Here is a 17,945-nt window from a genome sequence, read left to right as displayed (position 1 = left end):
GGTAGCTACCACACTCACACCACAACATTACTATCTTACTCTAAAAAAAAAAACACTTTATGGTCGAATAACATCATTAGCTGACTGTTCCACTTTGTAGAAACCCGTATCTCGTGACATCATTCTGAGCATGGATGGTGGAAATTCGATGAGAGTCAATAGAAGGTGTGGGAAGAGAGGACTGCCCCCAGCGAGGCTTCCCCAGGCAGTCAGTGGGACTCCAGTCCTGCTCCTGTGGCTAGCAGACCTGCCCGTCTGGCTGGACCGGTCTCAGGAGTCAACTATGAAGTGAATGAAAAGGTTTTCTTTCATCACCACATAATAGATAACACAAAGGAAGAAATATTACATACACTCTCTGTAGGGAGTCACCTAAAAACTGCTTTATTTTGGAAGATAGCCACACAGAATCCACAAGTTGGAACACAAGTTGACATGAGGATTTGAAAGTTGTCCGCTGTGCACTTCAGGGTAAGAAGTGGCGATTCTCTCGAGGAAACAGGGTCGTGACCCGATCGTGGCTGCGAGAGACTGAAAGGATCTGTCAGCAGAGCAGAACGCTTGGAGCAGAGAGAGAGGCAATGTGAGCAGAGAGAGAGGCAACGTGAGCAGAGAGAGAGGAGGAAGGTGAGAGTGAGGGAGGAGTTGTACGAAAGGGGGAGGAAGAAGATAAGAGAATCTGTTATAAGTTGGAGGTAATCAGTCTTCATATTTTAGGACATGAAGTGTGAGTGTGAAGGGTGAGTTGTCTTTTTCTATCACCACTATCATTATTTCATTGTTTTTAGTGGTTATGATCTCTTTAGTGATTATATATCATAACTCACTCAGAGCTATTTGTTCCTTACGTCAACAAGGACTTGTGACTTGTTTGTGAAAGGCTGGGAACTTTTTTTGCCTGTGTTTTCAAGATCGTTCCCTTGAAGATATATCGGTGTCCTTACCTTATTTAACTGATTCTGGACAATGCTTTCAATGAGATCTAATGCGAGAATCAAGATTCATTGGTGACTGCGTTTCTCTCAGAGTAAACAGAGGTAGTGAAAAGGAGACTTCTACCGCACACAATTGTCCAGTAACAAATAGCATATCATCACCAGCTAGTGTAATTGGTGTCATGATTTTGGCTGGACCTGTGCTGCCCTAGTAGTGCTTGTAGGTGGGGGTGTACCCCCCCCCCCCCGCAGAGTTCAAAAGACAACCCTCATTCCCAAAGACCGAGGAGGCTACATACTGTTCGGCCATGTCAAACTCCCAGGAACAGAGTCTGAATAAGGATGTGATATTTCTGCCGATGTCTGAGTCCAGCCCGGAGTACCTTCACTGCGAGAGGGAGCGCTATGCGCTAGAACGCCTGCTGAGTGCGGGCCCCGAGGCCTTCTACACCACGCTGAGTGCAGAGCACCTCGTCCCCTTCCTCTCCCCAGAGGAGGTGAACCAGATCAGTGGCAGGGTCAAGGACTACCATAGCAGCTATGAGGAGTTGGAGGGGGCTGAGGAGGGTGGCAACTCAGGTGTGCAAGACCTCTCCGCCAGGTACTTCCCCACCCACTCAGACACCCCTGCACCGTGCCTGGAGCTGGGCTGGCCTGAGGGGGTCACCTGGGTGGGAATGGGACACGCCATGGTCTACACCAGCCCACCTGCAGATGAACAACCTCCTGTCAGAGAGATCATCAGAAGACTACTGCAGGGGGCTAGCAAGGTATGTCTGAATGATTGAAGATGATATACTTTTAAGGCACAAAAATATAATCAGGCCTACATGCACTTGGCACATCAGTAAAAATATTGGATTGTATGATGATTATTTGTAGCGGATGGCTGAGTTCATCGCTACTGGCTTTAATGAGACCTAGAGGTGCTGTCAAGCCGGATCCAGAAATGCCTTTTCTTTGCTGGGTCAGTGTTGTTAATGGTGCCTCTTCAGTATGTTGTGTTAGGGTTTGCGACCTGGTCAGGGAGAAATATCCACTCTGTCACGTATTAATATTCCTCTGACAGAGTGTCTGCTGTACAGGTTGTTGCCATGGTGACAGACAGACTGACAGATAGCACTGTGATTGGGGATCTACGCACTATCGCTTCCCGGGGAGTCCCTGTTTACATTGTCCTGAACCAGAGATCCAGCCAGGAGAACCTCCCCCCTCACAGGCTGAGGCATCCGGTGAGTAACTACACCATATAAGGACTACAGACTCTGACTCCTGATGTCATTCATACCACTTAGCCAATCCCACATACCTTGTTAATTCACACAGTACCAAAACAACAGCTCAACATTTTAATAATCTTTGTCACAGTGCATCAGGTTTCATAAAAGCAGTATGAACTTTGTGAAAGGGGAGTCATTAACCTGACATCTGGCTCTTGAGAAGCTGATGCACACCCAGGCTGACTAGTCTCTGGTAACTCCTTTTTTTGGGCATTTGTGGAATGTATCTGGGTGAAGCAACACAACTGAACAGGTTGTTCTGCATTTACTTTGTCAGTCTGTGCATCTCTTGGTGTGGCTCACGTCACGTCTGTGGTAATGATATACAAGACAAAGGATATTATGGTGGACTACAGGAAAAGGAGGACTGAGCACACCTCCATTCTCATCGATGGGGCTGTAGTGGAGCAGGTTGAGAGCTTCAAGTTCCTTGGTGTCCACATCACCAACAAACTAACATGGTCCAAGCACACCAAGACAGTTGTGGAGAGGGCACAAGAAAACCTATTCCCCCTCAGAAGACTGAAAATATTTGGCATGGGTCCTCAGATCCTCGAAAGGTTTTATAGCTGCACCATCGAGAGCATCCTGACGGGTTGCATCACTGCCTGGTATGGCAACTGCTCAGCCTCCGACCGCAAGGCACTACAGAAGGTAGTGCGTACGGCCTAGTACGTCACCAGGGCCAAGCTTCCTGCCATCCATGACCTCTATACCAGGCGGTGTCAGAGGAAGGCCCTAAAAATTGTCAGACTCCAGCCACCTGAGTCATAGACTATTCTCTCTGCTACCGCACGGCAAGCAGTACTGGAGCAAAAAGTCTAGGTCCAAGACGCTTCTCAACAGCTTCTACACATTTCCTCAATTACCTCGACTAACCGGTGCCCCCACACATTGACTCTGTACCGGTACCCCCCTGTAGCCTCGCTATTGTTATTTTACTGCTGCTCTTGAATTATTTGTTACATTTATTTCTTACTTTTTTAAGGTATTTTTTCTTAAAACTGCATTGTTGGTTAAGGGCTTGTAAGTAAGCATTCCACTGTAAGGTCTACACTTGTATTCGGCGTATGTGACAAATAACATTTGATTTGATGTATACTGTATATTCTGGCAGTATTTAAGTAAATTCAAAGTCTATGTCTGAATCGACAGGGTTGAAATAAAGTTGATTACCTTGTATTCTGCACTTCACAGAATATACAGGTTCGTGTTCTTGGAGGAAAGACCTTCTGTTCGCGGGAGGGAAAGATAGTGATGGGGGAATTGAAGGACAACTTCCTCCTGGTGGATTTGGAGACCGTGGTTAATGGCAGCTACAGGTAAAGCAGCTAGGTGCTCTCCACAGGTTATAACTTTTAACATACTCAGTTACCCTCTGACATCAAATAACAGCTTGTTATTGTGTTCACTAGCTTCACATGGTCAGACGCCCACCTGCACCGGCAGCTGGTGACGGTGCTGAGTGGCCCGGTAGTGGAATCCTTTGACCGAGAGTTCCGGATCCTCTTTGCAGCCTCACTTCCAGTTCCAGACACATGGAAGACCACCAAGGCCCCAATAGATGAGCCCCATCACCACTCAGTGCTCCTGGACCTCAACAACCGGCCCAAGTCTTTCCCCATGGAGCCTATCAACAGCCCCCCTCCTCCCCCACCTGCAGACTACACCCTGGATTGGGAGGCCCTGGGCGTCATCCACAGAGGAAGTCCTGTCAATCAACACGGTGAACCCATGGACATGAATGTGAACATGGAGAAACCATTGCAACATTTTACAGCAGTGAACAAAAAGCCACCTTTTGGGGAGGAGTTTTGTCCGAAGGAAGTTGATCACCTCACAACTACGCATGCATACGAGGGGAGGTATGTGTGATGAAACCAGAGGGATTGCCACAATGTGATTTCCATACCTGTTTTTATGCCACAGAAGGCCAGATTTCCTAACCATTTGAAACCAGTGAAAGGTTTTTGATCCGCCCGTGTACGGCTCTAAAGTGTACAAAAAAGTCAGTTTCGTGCACTCAGGTTTGATCGTTTACCTTTCATTCCCTTCTAAACATGTGTCAACAGGTGCAAACATGGCCCTTGTGTCAACGCAGGCCCATATTGTTGTGAGCTTCGGGGTGTAGAAACCTAGAACATATGAAGCCAGTCATAGAACGCACGTAATGTGTGATTGTATGTACTGTGAGCCACTGTCTTGGTTGTATTTGCTCTCTGTGTCACCTTTATCTGTAATACTTTTATCTTGTGGGGACAGTAGCAGTTTCTGTATGATCGGTGCTCAGGTCATTTTGTTCTTTTCACGTTACAGAATATGGGCCAACAATGTCAGTTCGGAGAGTGAAATTCAGCTGGATAATCAAACGACTTTTAAGTGAGTCCATTTTTGGGAAGTATGAGACTCATACATGCTCGGTTTGCAATGTTTTTTTGGCATATCCTTAAGAAGAGAATGAGTTTTATTCAGAATAACTCTCCACAATACTTTGAGTAGCAATGTTATAACACCTGTCTGGTTTCGGATGATCTTGCAGCGGAGATTTACCCTCTCAGGAAGAGAACCAGCCGTCCGCTGAAACAGAAACCCAACACAGGTGTGTAACGCTGTGATAATTGTGACTATAATTGTGATTGTGAATTCACTTTCAGAACTTTCCAATTAATTAAATGGATACATTACCATAGTAAACCTAGCCATACTTTTGTCAGTAAATAGTACTAAAATGTAATTATTCTCTTGAAGGGTCCAACTCAAAACATATGGCATACACCTCTCCAAACAGAGGAGCTCTGAAGTTGATGAGAAAGAGTCTGTGGGGCCCAGTGAAAACAAAATGGAGACAGGCCCACGAGAAGAAGCTGTGGGCTTTCCCTCCAGAGAGAGAAGAGATCGTCCAACTAGAAGGGAAGATGTTATGGCAGAGGAGTTAGGCACAGAGGCAACTGAATCTAGAGTCAACTCTGGTGCTGATAGCCCCTCTATATCTAGGGTGAGCCTCTGGTTTATAAATATACACACAGTCCCACTGCTACTGATTCATCCTGTATGGAAATACGAATCTGTCTCATTTGGAGTACAATAAAATCAAATACTGTTAGATGTTAAAGGACAGAGTATGGACAGTGAAGGTTTGCCTTTCTCTTATGCAGAGACCTCTGATATTGAAGGTGCCTCAAAGTGAAAGCTTCAGCTCTTTGAGTGACATCATGAGGAGGCTGCGGCCTCGTCAGAGCTCTTCAACCCAGCTAAGGAGGGGTGCTAAGACCACCGTGTCAGAACTCAGCAGTTCCATGATGGACCTGAGTGTGATGCATACAGACGCAGGCTTTAAAGAGAAGGGACCATCAGTACCACAAGCCAGTGTAAGTGTATGTATGTATGTATGTATGTATGTATGTATGTGTGTGTGTGTGTGTGTGTGTGTGTGTGTGTGAGAGCAAGATAAAAATAGAGACCATCTACTGAGACATTCCCTGGTTTTCTCTTTTTCCGACAGTACTTTTCTGACCCTATTCGAATGACCCCAGCCTTCGCCCTGATGAGGAAGAGGAATGATGAGTTTAAAACGGGGATCCTTAGGCCTCCCAAAACCTTTCTGCCTCCTACCACCAGGCCTCGCAGTGGCAGTGTTGGACTCCAGAGGGACTGGAGAAGGCCACAGAGTGACTGGGATCTAGGGAAGGAGGATAGAAAGTGATTGAGTGAAGAGGATGGAAGAGAACGGGGAAATGTCACGATGCGAATGGGACAGACAATGGTAGCTGCATTGAGAGAAGAGTCTAGTGTTGAATCACATGGACAAAATTGATGTGCAACTTCAGTGAAAATGCTTACTGTATTTAGCTGGAAGATGAAGCAGGGAAGCCATCTGTTAATGACAGCCAGTTTGAAATGTATTGTAATGTAACGTAATGGATGTGACCAATGTAAACTCAGTTGATCATCTCTCATAATACAGACGTCCTACAAGATGGTAAAATGCTCAGCAGAACAAATCTAAACAGCCACAGTTTTCATGGTTTCAGGCCCCACACAAATGTATACATACAGGTCGATGACTAGAACAATAGATTTCTTGACATATTAATTTGTTTCTTATGGAATATTGGATTAGGACGGTTTTTCATTATATGTCAAACTGAATAAAATAACCTTTCATAATGTTAATTCACACAGGTTGATCTGTTTAATATAACTTTCAATCCTATGATATTTAGTTTATTATCATGATTAACTATATCTCTGTCCTCGCAAATATAATATATCTTATAGTCCAGGGAAGACAAAAAATATATATATTTTCCATAGAATATACACTGCTCAAAAAAATAAAGGGAACACTTAAACAACACAATGTAACTCCAAGTCAATCACACTTCTGTGAAATCAAACTGTCCACTTAGGAAGCAACACTGATTGACAATACATTTCACATGCTGTTGTGCAAATGGAATAGACAGCAGGTGGAAATTATAGGCAATTAGCAAGACACCCCCAATAAAGGAGTGGTTCTGCAGGTGGTGACCACAGACCACTTCTCAGTTCCTATGCTTCCTGGCTGATGTTTTGGTCACTTTTGAATGCTGGCAGTGCTTTCACTCTAGTGGTAGCATGAGACGGAGTCTACAACCCACACATGTGGCTCAGGTAGTGTAGCTCATCCAGGATGACACATCAATGTGAGCTGTGGCAGGAAGGTTTGCTGTGTCTGTCAGTGTAGTGTCCAGAGCATGGAGGCGCTACCAGGAGACAGGCCAGTACATCAGGAGACGTGGAGGAGGCCGTAGGAGGGCAACAACCCAGCAGCAGGACCTACCTACCTCCGCCTTTGTGCAAGGAGGAGTAGGAGGAGCATTGCCAGAGCCCTGCAAAATGACCTCCAGCAGGCCACAAATGTGCATGTGTCTGCTCAAACGGTCAGAAACAGACTCCATGAGGGTGGTATGAGGGCCCGACATCCACAGGTGGGGGTTGTGCTTACAGCCCAACACCTTGCAGGACGTTTGGCATTTGCCAGAGAACACCAAGATTGGCAAATTCGCCACTGGCGCCCTGTGCTCTATACAGATTAAAGCAGGTTCACAGTGAGCACATGTGACAGACGTGACAGTCTGGAGACGCCGTGGAGAACGTTCTGCTGCCTGCAACATCCTCCAGCATGACCGGTTTGGCGGTGGGTCAGTCAATGGTGTGGGGTGGCATTTCTTTGGGGGGCCGCACATCCCTCCTTGTGCTCGCCAGAGGTAGCCTGACTGCCATTAGGTACCGAAATGAGATCCTCAGACCCCTTGTGAGACCATATGCTGCTGCTGCGGTTGGCCCTGGGTTCCTCCTAATGCAAGACAATGCTAGACCTCATGCGGCTGGAGTGTGTCAGCAGTTCCTGCAAGAGGAAGGCATTGATGCTATGGACTGGCCCGCCCGTTCCCCAGACCTGAATCCAATTGATCACATCTGGGACATCATGTCTCGCTCCATCCACCAACGCCACGTTGCACCACAGACTGTCCAGGAGTTGGCGGATGCTTCAGTCCAGGTCTGGGAGGAGATCCCTCAGGAGACCATCCGCCACCTCATCAGGAGCATGCCCAGGCGTTGTAGGGAGGTCATACAGGCACGTGGAGGCCACACACACTACTGAGCCTCATTTTGACTTGTTTTAAGGACATTGCATCAAAGTTGGATCAGCCTGTAGTGTGGTTTTCCACTTTAATGTGGAAAATCCACATCCAAATCCAGACCTCCATGGGTTGATCAATTTGATTTCCATTGATCATTTTTGTGTGATTTTGTTGTCAGCACATTCAACTATGTAAAGAAAAAAGTATTTAATAACAATATTTCATTCATTCAGATCTAGGATGTGTTATTTTAGTGTTCCCTTTATTTTTTTGAGCAGTGTATATCCCTTTCAGCCAAATAGTCATATTCTGGTTCAGTCGACAGAGGGCAGTAGTATTACGAGTATGTTCATGATATCCACAATGTGGGGATTCAGTTTCTCTGTAGAGAACTCAGACAGTGTTCTTTACCAGGAGGAAGGTGGGAGATGAGGTATGCTTGATGCTATATGAAAGAAACTTGGAGAGTGGTGGGGGCCTTCAGGTCCATTGGGGCAAACTTTGACACTAGACTGACCTGGGCAGAACACATTGAGAAAGTGGTGGGAAAGAGTAAGAAGGTGCTAAATGTGATGCGCTGTCTGACGGGGAGGGGAGGACGGCAGGAAGGGACAGAAGAGAGGAGGCTATTTTTTACAAGATTAAGGGTGGGACACAGCCAGTTGAATAAGACCATAAATGTGATAGGAAAGCATCCTACAGGAAAGTGTGATTATTGACAGGAAACAGAGACCGTGGAGCATGTATTGCTACAGTGTGGGGAGTATCAGATTGAAAGAGAGAGGCTGACATCTAGTATGAGGAAGAAGAGGATACAGGAAATAAGTTCAGAGTAGATTGAGTGGAACTTCATTAAATATAGTTTCAAATATTTTGTTTTATTATTTTAAGAGTTTAGCTTTCCCTCTCTCTGGCCCACACTCCAGTACAGTAGGTGGCGGTAACGCACCATAACGTCTCACTAGAACATCTTTGATACCGTTGGATGCCAACCGGTAAACACCAGCGAAGAAGAGGAAGAAAACAACCCGGAAGCACGTGGAAAGAAAACAAAAAAATGCGAGGCTGCTAGGAGTTGCAAACGATTATAAGTCAATTTATCGTTTGTTGAGTCACCGGAATAGAGACAACATTTTTTTGGAAGATCACATTTCTAGGCAACAGAAAAAGTTATCCCACTAGTAAGATAGCTAGCAAGCTAACGTTATTCTACTGAGCTTCTCAACATGGTTCGGGCGGTAAGGTACGTTAGCTAGATTTCTTTGTATAAACAGTTATATGCTAGACATTTGACCTTTAAATTGTCATATGAGATGCCAAGATTGTAGTCTTTATGATGTCCAGGGCACTGTTTTTCAAAAGTTATCTATATGTCGCCTATCGAATACGATCAAATGCATATGAATAGAACGGGAGTTTCCGTTCAAGTACATGTTTCGCCCGTTCTATTCATTCAATATCTATGCATTTAATCATATCCGAGAGGCGAAATCCAAATAGATTACTTTCGAAAAACTGGGCCCTGGCTTGGATGTGACAACTTAAACCCCCTGCTCCACTCAGAACCAAACGCGCCCCTCCGGTGAAGAAGACGGAACAGTTTGACGAAGATGACCCTAAAGCATACAAGGACATGCCTGTCCCAGATAAGGTAGTCTATATATGTTATGGAGAAGCCTGTGTGACTAGAAGTGTGATTAACTTCACATGTTATCAACATCTGCACAATGTTGATGGGCAACTATGCTTATGGAGCTTGTCCCTTACTTGACCAAGAGTTGTTTGTCATTGTTGCTGTTGACCGATTTTTGAAAGTTTCCGTTCAACCTCCTTTTAACGTACAATCTTTTTAAGAGATCCTCGCAGTATACGAAGGACAAGGTCGACGAGTTCCACGATGACAAAATCTCGGTGAGTCTCCCATCTGTATATTTGAAGAGTTCAACTTCTTAACCCTGGTTATCTTTTTAACCCTACTCCGTCTTAATGTTGCGTATGTTTGCCACTATAGAAACTCATGGCACGTGGTGTTCAGATGGACAGTGACCAGGAAGATGGTGATGACGAGGTGAGTCAAAGGCCAACAACTGGAGGTGAGCAGTATCTAATAGAGCAGAACTTGAATGACTTACCCGTGCAAACGTCACATTGAGCCGATGAGTGTCGTGTGGTTTGCAGGAGGAAGTGATGGCTCTGGACCTCACTGACTCAGAGGATGAAGAGGAGGAGGAGGAAGAAGAGGCTGATATGGACAGTGATCTGGAGGGGAAGAAGGATTATTGTAATTATACAGCCCAATGTCAACCTACTATAGCAGTTTTTGTACCCACTCAACTATTAACCTGTTTTTTTTCTGCGTGTGTATTTTGCTGAATTAACATATTAAATGTGGTTGTTTTCTCCTAGATCTCCCCAATGATATGGCATGGGGAAACAGGAAGAAGATGTTCTATGACTCTGACTATGTGGCTGCCAGTGAGTATTTCACATTTTATTCATTAATATTATTGAGACCTGTTACCTGTAGTCTTTTATGATTCCTGAATGTTTATATCTGGTTGATGTAGTTACGTTTGTTCGACGTAGGCTGTTTCCTTGAAACGACTCACTTTTTTGTTTGTTGCAGAGGGGAAATCTCAGCAAGACGCAGAGGCAGAGGATGAAGAGGAAGAGGAAGAAGCTAAGAATATTCAGAGACGATTGGCTGCCGATCTTAGCGAGGAGGACTATGATCTTAACCTCCTTCAGGTATACATTATCAGCAACAAAGTATAGAGTTGAAGTCGGATGTTTACATAGACTTAGGTTGGAGTCATTAAAACTCGTTTTTCAACCACTCCACAAGTTTCTTGTTAAGAAACTATAGTTTTGGCAAGTCGGTTAGGACATCTACTTTGTGCATGACACAATTAATTTTTCCAACAATTGTTTACAGATTTCATTTATAATTCACTGTGTCACAATTCCAGTGGGTCAGAAGTTTACATACACTAAGTTGACTGTCCTTTAAACAGCTTGGAAAATTCCAGAAAATGGTGTCATTGCTTTAGGAGCTTCTGATAGGCTAATTGACATCATTTGAGTCAATTGGAGGTGTATTTGTTGAAGTATTTTTCACGGCCTACAATCAAACTGTGCCTCTTTGCTTGACATCATGGGACAATTAAAAGAAATCAGCCAAGACCCCATAAAAAAAATGATTGACCTCCACAAGTCTGGTTGATCCTTGGGAGCAATATCCAAACGCCTGAAGGTACCACATTCATCTGTACAAACAATAGTACGCAAGTATAAACACCATGGGACCACGCAGCCGTCATACCGCTCAGGAAGGAGACGCGTTCTGTCAACTAGAGGTGAACGTACTTTGGTGTGAAAAGTGCAAATCATTCCCAGAACAACAGCAAAGGACCGTGTGAAGATGCTGGAGGAAACGGGTACAAAAGTATCTATATCGACATAACCTGAAAGGCCGCTCAGCAAGGGAGAAGCCACTGCTCCAAAACCGCCATTAAAAAAGCCAGACTACGGTTTACAACTGCACATGGGGACAAAGATCGTACTTTTTCGAGAAATGTCTGATGAAACAAAAATAGAACTGTTTGGCCATAATGCCCATCGTTATGTTTGGCGGAAAAGGGGGGAGGCTTGCAAGCCGAAGAACACCATCCCAACCGTGATTCACGGGGGTGGCAGCATCATGTTGTGTGAGTGCTTTGCTGCAGGAGGGACTGGTGCGCCTCACAAAATAGATGGCATCATGAGGACAGAAAATGATGTGGATATATTGAAGCAACATCTCAAGACATCAGTCAGGCAGGAAGTTAAAGCCTGGTCGCAAATGGGTCTTCCAAATGGACAATGACCCCAAGCATACTTCCAAAGTTGTGGCAAAATGGCTTAAGGACAACAAAGCCAAGGTATTGGAGTGGCCATCACAAAGCCCTGACCTCAATCCGATAGAAAATGTGTGGGCAGAACTGAAAAAGCATGTGTGAGCAAGGAGGCCTACAAACCTGACTCGGTTACACCTGCTCTGTCAGGAGGAATTGGACAAAATTCACCCAACTTATTGTGGGAAGCTTGTGAAAGGCTACCCAAAATGTTTGTCTCAAGTTAAACAATTTAAAGGCAATGCTACCAAATACTAATTGAGTGTATGTAAACTTCTGACCCACTGAGAATGTGATGAAAGAAATAAAAGCTGAAATAAATCATTCTCTTCTATTATTCTGACATTTCACATTCTTAAAATAAAGTGGTGATCCTAACTGACCTAACACGAGGATTAAATGTCAGGAATTGTGAAAAACTTAGTTTAAATGTGTTTGGCTAAGGTGTATGTAAACTTCCGATTTCACCTGTACATGCTTGAGCCTCTAGCTCTATCGAAGTAAATAAATACATTTTCCTGTTGTCCTCATTTTGTTTCTGTATGTGTAGGAGTTTGCTGTAGAGGAGCAGGAGGTGGAGAAGGAGAGGATTGTGAAGGACCTGCAGCAGATGTCCCAGAAGGAGAAGATGAAGCTGCTGAAGAAAGAGTCACCAGAGCTACTGGAGCTCATTCAGGACTTTAAGGCAAAGGTGTGATAACCACAACAGCACTACTACTGTATGTGCAACAGGATAAGAAATATAGTGTAATCCACACTTAATGTTGTTGAGCCTGTAACAAGCGTTACAGTTACTAATGGTGGTGTTGTGTGGTAATGCCGTGCTGTTTGCCGATGGTGGTGTGTGCAGTTGGCAGAGCTGAAGGACGAGCTGCAGCCTCTTTTGGAGATGGTCAACGATGGACGGATCCCACCAGGAAAGGGTGCCAACTACCTAAGGACCAAACAGCAGCTTTATCTAAAGTAAGTGTGAATGTTATTTGTGACATAAATTGCATAAAGAATGCCAATGAGAATGGCCTCGCTTATTGTTATTTCTGTCCTTAGTTACTGTACAAACATCAGTTTCTACCTGGTCCTGAAAGCAAAGCGTATTCCCGCACACAACCACCCTGTGATTGAAAGACTGTTGACTTACAGAAATGTGAGTAGATGCATTTGTCATTTGTGATTTGATCCAATTGTAGGTATACTGTATGTAGTGAACTTAACACAGTGCTTGTCATGTAGTTGGTATGATTCTGATTGTGTCCTACAATAATTGCGTTCTCTGACTGTCCCTGCAGCTGATTAATGAGATGGGTGAGGTAGACGCTCGGCTTGCCCCACAGCTGCGCAAGCTGCTCTCTGCAGACCAGAAGGAGAAGTCCGCTAGAACGTCGGAGGGCAGCGAGCAGATCACCAACAAGAAGGTCAAGGTGAGAAATGAGTTGGATGTTGGTCCATTGGGTGATGTGGATGTTGCGTATACTTCAAGGTGGACTCAGCGATATGACGTAGATGCACAAAGTAAACAAATTGGGTCAATTTCTGCAACAAGTTTGAGCATCGAAGCACAAGGCTAAACTTCTCCGCTGTGTTGCTACCACACTGTAACAGCGCGAAGCGAACCCGTGCGCATATACTGTGTGAGAGGGAAGTCTTGCATCTCGTTCAACGCAATATCTGCGGCGCTGCTCGTGGCAATGTCATTTTGCCGGGTCTACCTTTAAACTCGACTGCTCCCTATGTTGTCAGGTATCCGAAGAGGCTGGGGCGGAATCATCTGAAGACTCATACTCTGACTTGGATGAGGAGGCTGCTCTGCGTTTCTACAGAGGCGTGGAGGAGAGGCTGAAACTGAAGAGGAAGGGCAAGGACCCGCAGGCTGAGGAAGGGTGAGCATTACCCGAGTATATTATAGAGCACCACAGTGGTGTCATAACACCCATAAAACCTAGTGGTCAAGCAGGGAAATGGTTCCAATCATTTTCCCACCATTCATTTTCCCCGTAGGGGATTTTAGAAACACTTCAAATAAAGGGCTGTGTTTCTTGTGGGCTTACCCTGGCGTAACGTTTTGATAACGGTGTAAATCTCTCTCTTTCAGACAAGGTGACTTTTATCAATATATTCGGCTCTATTTAAACTCAGATTCGAAAATGCTAATTAGCATCACATTAGACATCTTATCAAATGTTATTTGTCACGTGCGCCGAATACCACAACCTTACTGTGAAATGCTTACTTACAAGCCCTTAACTCTGTTTATTGAACTGCATAGTTGGTTAAGAAATGTTTTACTAAATAAACTAAAGTGAAAAAAATAATCAAAGTAACACAAGAAAATTACATGGCAATAAAGAGGCTATATACAGGGGGTGGCGGTACCGAGGCAATGTGCTGGGGTACAGGTTAGTAATTTGTAAAGTGACTATGGATAGATAATAAACCGCGAGTAGCAGCAGTGTAAAACAAAAGGGGGTGGTCAACGTAAATAGTCCGGGTGGCCATTTTATTAATTGTTCAGCAGTCTTATGGCTTGGGGGTAGAAGCTGTTAAGGAGTCTTTTGGACCTAGACTTGGCGCTTCGGTAACGATTGCCATGCGGTAGCAGAGAGAACAGTCTATGATTAGGGTGGCTGGTGTATTGGGCCGTACGCCCTAACCTCTGTAGCGCCTTACAGTCAGATGCCGAGCAGTTTCCATACCAGGCGGTGATGCAACCGGTCAGGAGATTCTCTGGTGCAGCTGTAGAACCTTTTGAGGATCTGGGGACCCATACTAAGTATTTTCAGTCTCCTGAGGGGGGAAAGGTGTTGTCGTGCCCTCTTCACAACTGTCTTGGTGTGTTTGGACCATGATAGTTTGTGGATGCAGAGACCAAGGAACTCAACTCTCGACCCGCTCCACTACAGCCCCATCGATGTTAATGGGGGCCTGTTCGGCCCTCCTTTTCCTGTAGTCCATGGTCAGCTCTTTTGTCTTGCTCACCTTGAGGGAGAGGTTGTTGTCCTGGCACCACACTGTCAGGTCTCTGACCGCCTCCATATAGGCTGTCTCAGCGTTGTCGGTGATCAGTTCTACCACCATTGTGTCGTCAGCAAATTTAATGATGGTGTTGGGAGTTGTGCTTGGCCACACAGTCGTGGGTGAACAGGGAGTACAGGAGGGACTAAGAATGCACCCCAGAGGAGTCCCCGTGTTGAGGATTAGCGTGGCAGATGTGTTGTTGCCTACCCTTACGACATGGGGGGGGGGGGGGGGAAACGCTTTCTGTTTGACCGGATATTGGGTTTGATGGGTATTAGGACACACTGTGGTTCTCTATTCAAGTTCAAAGAGTAGGAATGAGATGGGCAGGGTTTGATGGTAGCTCTGTTTCCTCGTAGCAGATTGGAGGCGGCAGAAGATGACTATGTGGATCCAGATGCCAAGAGACGCATTACCTACCAGGTACAGTGTAACACCCTCTGAGAATTAGAAATGAGTTACACACATTCAAGTATACAGCAGCCATGATTTATTGTACATCTTAGCCTTTATGTACAATATGAACTGGTTCATGTCTCTTGTTCACCTTTTCATTGTACAAAGCACAGTATGAGGCATTTATTCTCCCAATACATCAACACATGGCCTTCAGATCTATCTTGTACTTTGTATGGAAGAGTATTATATTCCCTTCATAGTTTAAACCATTAGTCTAATTAGCACATGCTGATCTATCCTTTCTGAAGATGGCCAAGAACAAAGGGCTTACACCAAAGAGGAAGAAGATTGACCGCAATCCCAGGGTCAAACACAGAGAGAAGTTCAGACGAGCCAAGATCCGCAGAAAGGGACAGGTTTGTAGACTACATTTAAACTTGGAAGTTGCAGTGTACACACATCCTATGAATGATTGACTATAAGTGCTTTGCAGGAATTACTGACACCTTCAGGCAGATCTTTCTGAACCACTGCTGTGTACTGATATTATATACAGTATTTGAAAGCAAAATTGACAACTTGTATCGTTTAACTTGTCAATTATGGGCCAAATTACAAAAAGACTGTTGGAATTCCTAGTTCTTCAAACAAGTCTACATGAAAGTATTTAATGTATTCCAGGTTCGTGAAGTCCGTCGTGAGGAGACAAGATACAGTGGAGAGCTGTCTGGTATTCGTGCTGGAGTTAAAAAGAGTGTCAAACTCAAGTAACCAACCCAACTGTTTCCTTTAAGGAAGACTGTCAACAGTTCCCTGTGGACTGGAGGGGATTTGTGTGATTTCTCCAGCACAATGTAATACCAACATACAGTTGGGGTTTAATGTCCCAAGTCTGTCACTTTACCGATGTAATACTGTCTGACATTGTCAGAGTAATCTACTTTGTTGTAATGAAACTGCAATAAAGTTTTTCTTAATCAAGTCAAACTTCGTTTGGCATTACCGTTCCACAACCCACATGTTGTAATCTGCTTCCTGACAAGATGGTATGAAACAAAGTTAAGATGCTCAAGGATCGGTTTGCTGTCGTTATGTAATGTTTTTTTTTTTTTAGGCAGACCGTGAGTACTGAAACCTGCTTACCCATACACATAAATGTCTGATCTAGGTGGGTGAAAGCCAAGCCAGATAAAATAATGATCCAAACTGGACAAGCATGAATTACAGACAGATTTAAAACCGAGTTTAGTACACGAGATTGTCCCAAGCCCGGGGACTTGCACTGTACATTAGTGTTCTACAAGTAGCCAGGTCTCCTAGTAAGCAGCATGGTTTAGGGCAGAACCCAATTAGTCAACTGGTCGATTGTTTGGTCATTGGGCTGTTAGTTGACCGAGGTTGTTGTTTAGTCGACTGAGCAGTAACGTGTGTGTGTGTGTATATATACACTAATGTTCAAAGGTTTGGGGTCACTTAGCAATGTCCTTGTTTTGAAAGAAACGCCCCTTTTCTGCCCATTAAAATAACATCAAATTGATCAGAAATACAGTGTAGACATTGTTAATGTTGTAAATGACTATTGTAGCTGGGAACTGCATTAAAAAAAAACATTTTATGGAATATCTACATCAACAGTGAAGAGGCGACTCCAGGATGCTGGCCTTCTAGGCAGAGTTCCTCTTTTCCAGTGTCTGTTATTTTTCCCATCTTAACCTTACATTTTTTATTGCCCAGTCTGAGATATGGCTTTTTCTTTGCCACCCTGCCTTGACGGCCAGCATCCCGGAGTCACCTCTTCACTGTTGATGTAGATATTCCATAATGTTTCCGGCTACACTGATAACGTTGAGGCTGGTGTTTTGCGGGTAATATTTAATGAAGTTGCCAGTTGAGGACTTGTGAGGTGTCTGTTTCTCAAACTAGACACTAATGTACTTGTCCTCTTGCTCAGTTGTGCACCAGGGCCTCCCACTCTTTCTATTCTGGTTAGGGCCAGATTGCGCTTTTCTGTGAAGGGAGTAGTACACAGCGCTGTATGAGATCTTCAGTTTCTCGCATGGAATAACCATTTCTCAGAACAAAAATAGACTGACGAGTTTCAGAAGAAAGTTCTTTGTTTCTGGCCATTTTGAGCCTGTAATTTAACCCACAAATGCTGACGCTCCAGATACTCAACTAGTCTAAAGGCCAGTTTTATTGCTTTTTTAAAAATTGTTTTATTGCTTTCATCAGGAAGTTTTAAGATGTGCTAACATAATTGCAAAGGATTTTCTAATGATCAATTAGCCTTTTAAAATTATAAACTTGGATTATCTAACACAACGTGCCATTGGAACACAGGTGGTTGCTGATAATGGGTCTCTACACCTATTTAGCTATTCCATTTAAAAAAATCTGATCTTTCCAGCTATGTCATTTGCAATGTATTTCTGATCAATATGTTATTTTAATGGACAAAAAAGGTGCTTTTCTTTAAAAAACAAGGACGTTTCTAAGTGACAACTTTTGAATGGTAGTGTAGGTTCTGGTACTGTTTATATTGAGGTGCAGGAGCGCCACAATTATTTTAAGCTAATATATAAGCAGTAGAAAAACTGAGGTGCCTGTACTCTGCTCCGGTTAGCTCCTGCCCAAGTCAAGCACGGCTTCTTATGCTAGTGCAAATAGCCTACAGCTGTGTCTGTAGGCCCACAATGTTTTATACAATTTTGCAACTTTGCTAGTGCAAGCTTTGGGCTAGACCCAACTTAATAGTAGATACAATGTTTCAAAATAGTTGCAGACATGTGTAGCCAGTGA

General features: G+C 44.2%; 2 protein-coding genes across 4 annotated transcripts; both read left to right on the top strand.

Annotated features, from left to right (window-relative positions):
- The first annotated feature begins 323 nt into the window (after window positions 1-323).
- On the top strand, window positions 324-6,388 carry sack1e (scaffolding CK1 anchoring protein E). 2 transcript variants are annotated; one of them, XM_021609362.3, is made up of 9 exons: window positions 324-1,705; window positions 2,021-2,167; window positions 3,413-3,537; window positions 3,631-4,080; window positions 4,532-4,594; window positions 4,755-4,814; window positions 4,964-5,210; window positions 5,371-5,583; window positions 5,718-6,388. In XM_021609362.3, the coding sequence occupies exons 1-9, from the start codon at window positions 1,244-1,246 to the stop codon at window positions 5,916-5,918; spliced, it is 1,968 nt and encodes a 655-aa protein (XP_021465037.3). In that variant the 5' UTR covers window positions 324-1,243; the 3' UTR covers window positions 5,919-6,388. The 2 variants fall into 2 exon arrangements, with proteins under 2 accessions (XP_021465037.3, XP_021465038.3); XM_021609363.3 differs by having other exon boundaries at window positions 716-1,705; window positions 2,005-2,167.
- Window positions 6,389-8,241: 1,853 nt separating this feature from the next.
- On the top strand, window positions 8,242-16,133 carry utp3 (UTP3 small subunit processome component). Of its 2 annotated transcripts, none has more exons than XM_021609361.3 (15): window positions 8,242-9,085; window positions 9,406-9,493; window positions 9,697-9,753; window positions 9,854-9,910; window positions 10,021-10,123; window positions 10,249-10,317; window positions 10,469-10,590; window positions 12,286-12,426; window positions 12,586-12,698; window positions 12,783-12,879; window positions 13,022-13,153; window positions 13,473-13,612; window positions 15,110-15,170; window positions 15,455-15,562; window positions 15,828-16,133. In XM_021609361.3, the coding sequence occupies exons 1-15, from the start codon at window positions 9,069-9,071 to the stop codon at window positions 15,915-15,917; spliced, it is 1,395 nt and encodes a 464-aa protein (XP_021465036.3). In that variant the 5' UTR covers window positions 8,242-9,068; the 3' UTR covers window positions 15,918-16,133. The 2 variants fall into 2 exon arrangements, with proteins under 2 accessions (XP_021465036.3, XP_021465035.3); XM_021609360.3 differs by having other exon boundaries at window positions 8,570-9,085; window positions 15,107-15,170.
- The last annotated feature ends 1,812 nt before the right edge of the window (window positions 16,134-17,945 follow it).

This window comes from Oncorhynchus mykiss, chromosome 7, assembly GCF_057628025.1.
Source record: "Oncorhynchus mykiss isolate SJ-2025 chromosome 7, ASM5762802v1, whole genome shotgun sequence".
Taxonomy (NCBI): domain Eukaryota; kingdom Metazoa; phylum Chordata; class Actinopteri; order Salmoniformes; family Salmonidae; genus Oncorhynchus; species Oncorhynchus mykiss.
This window is presented reverse-complemented; position numbering and strand designations above follow the sequence as displayed.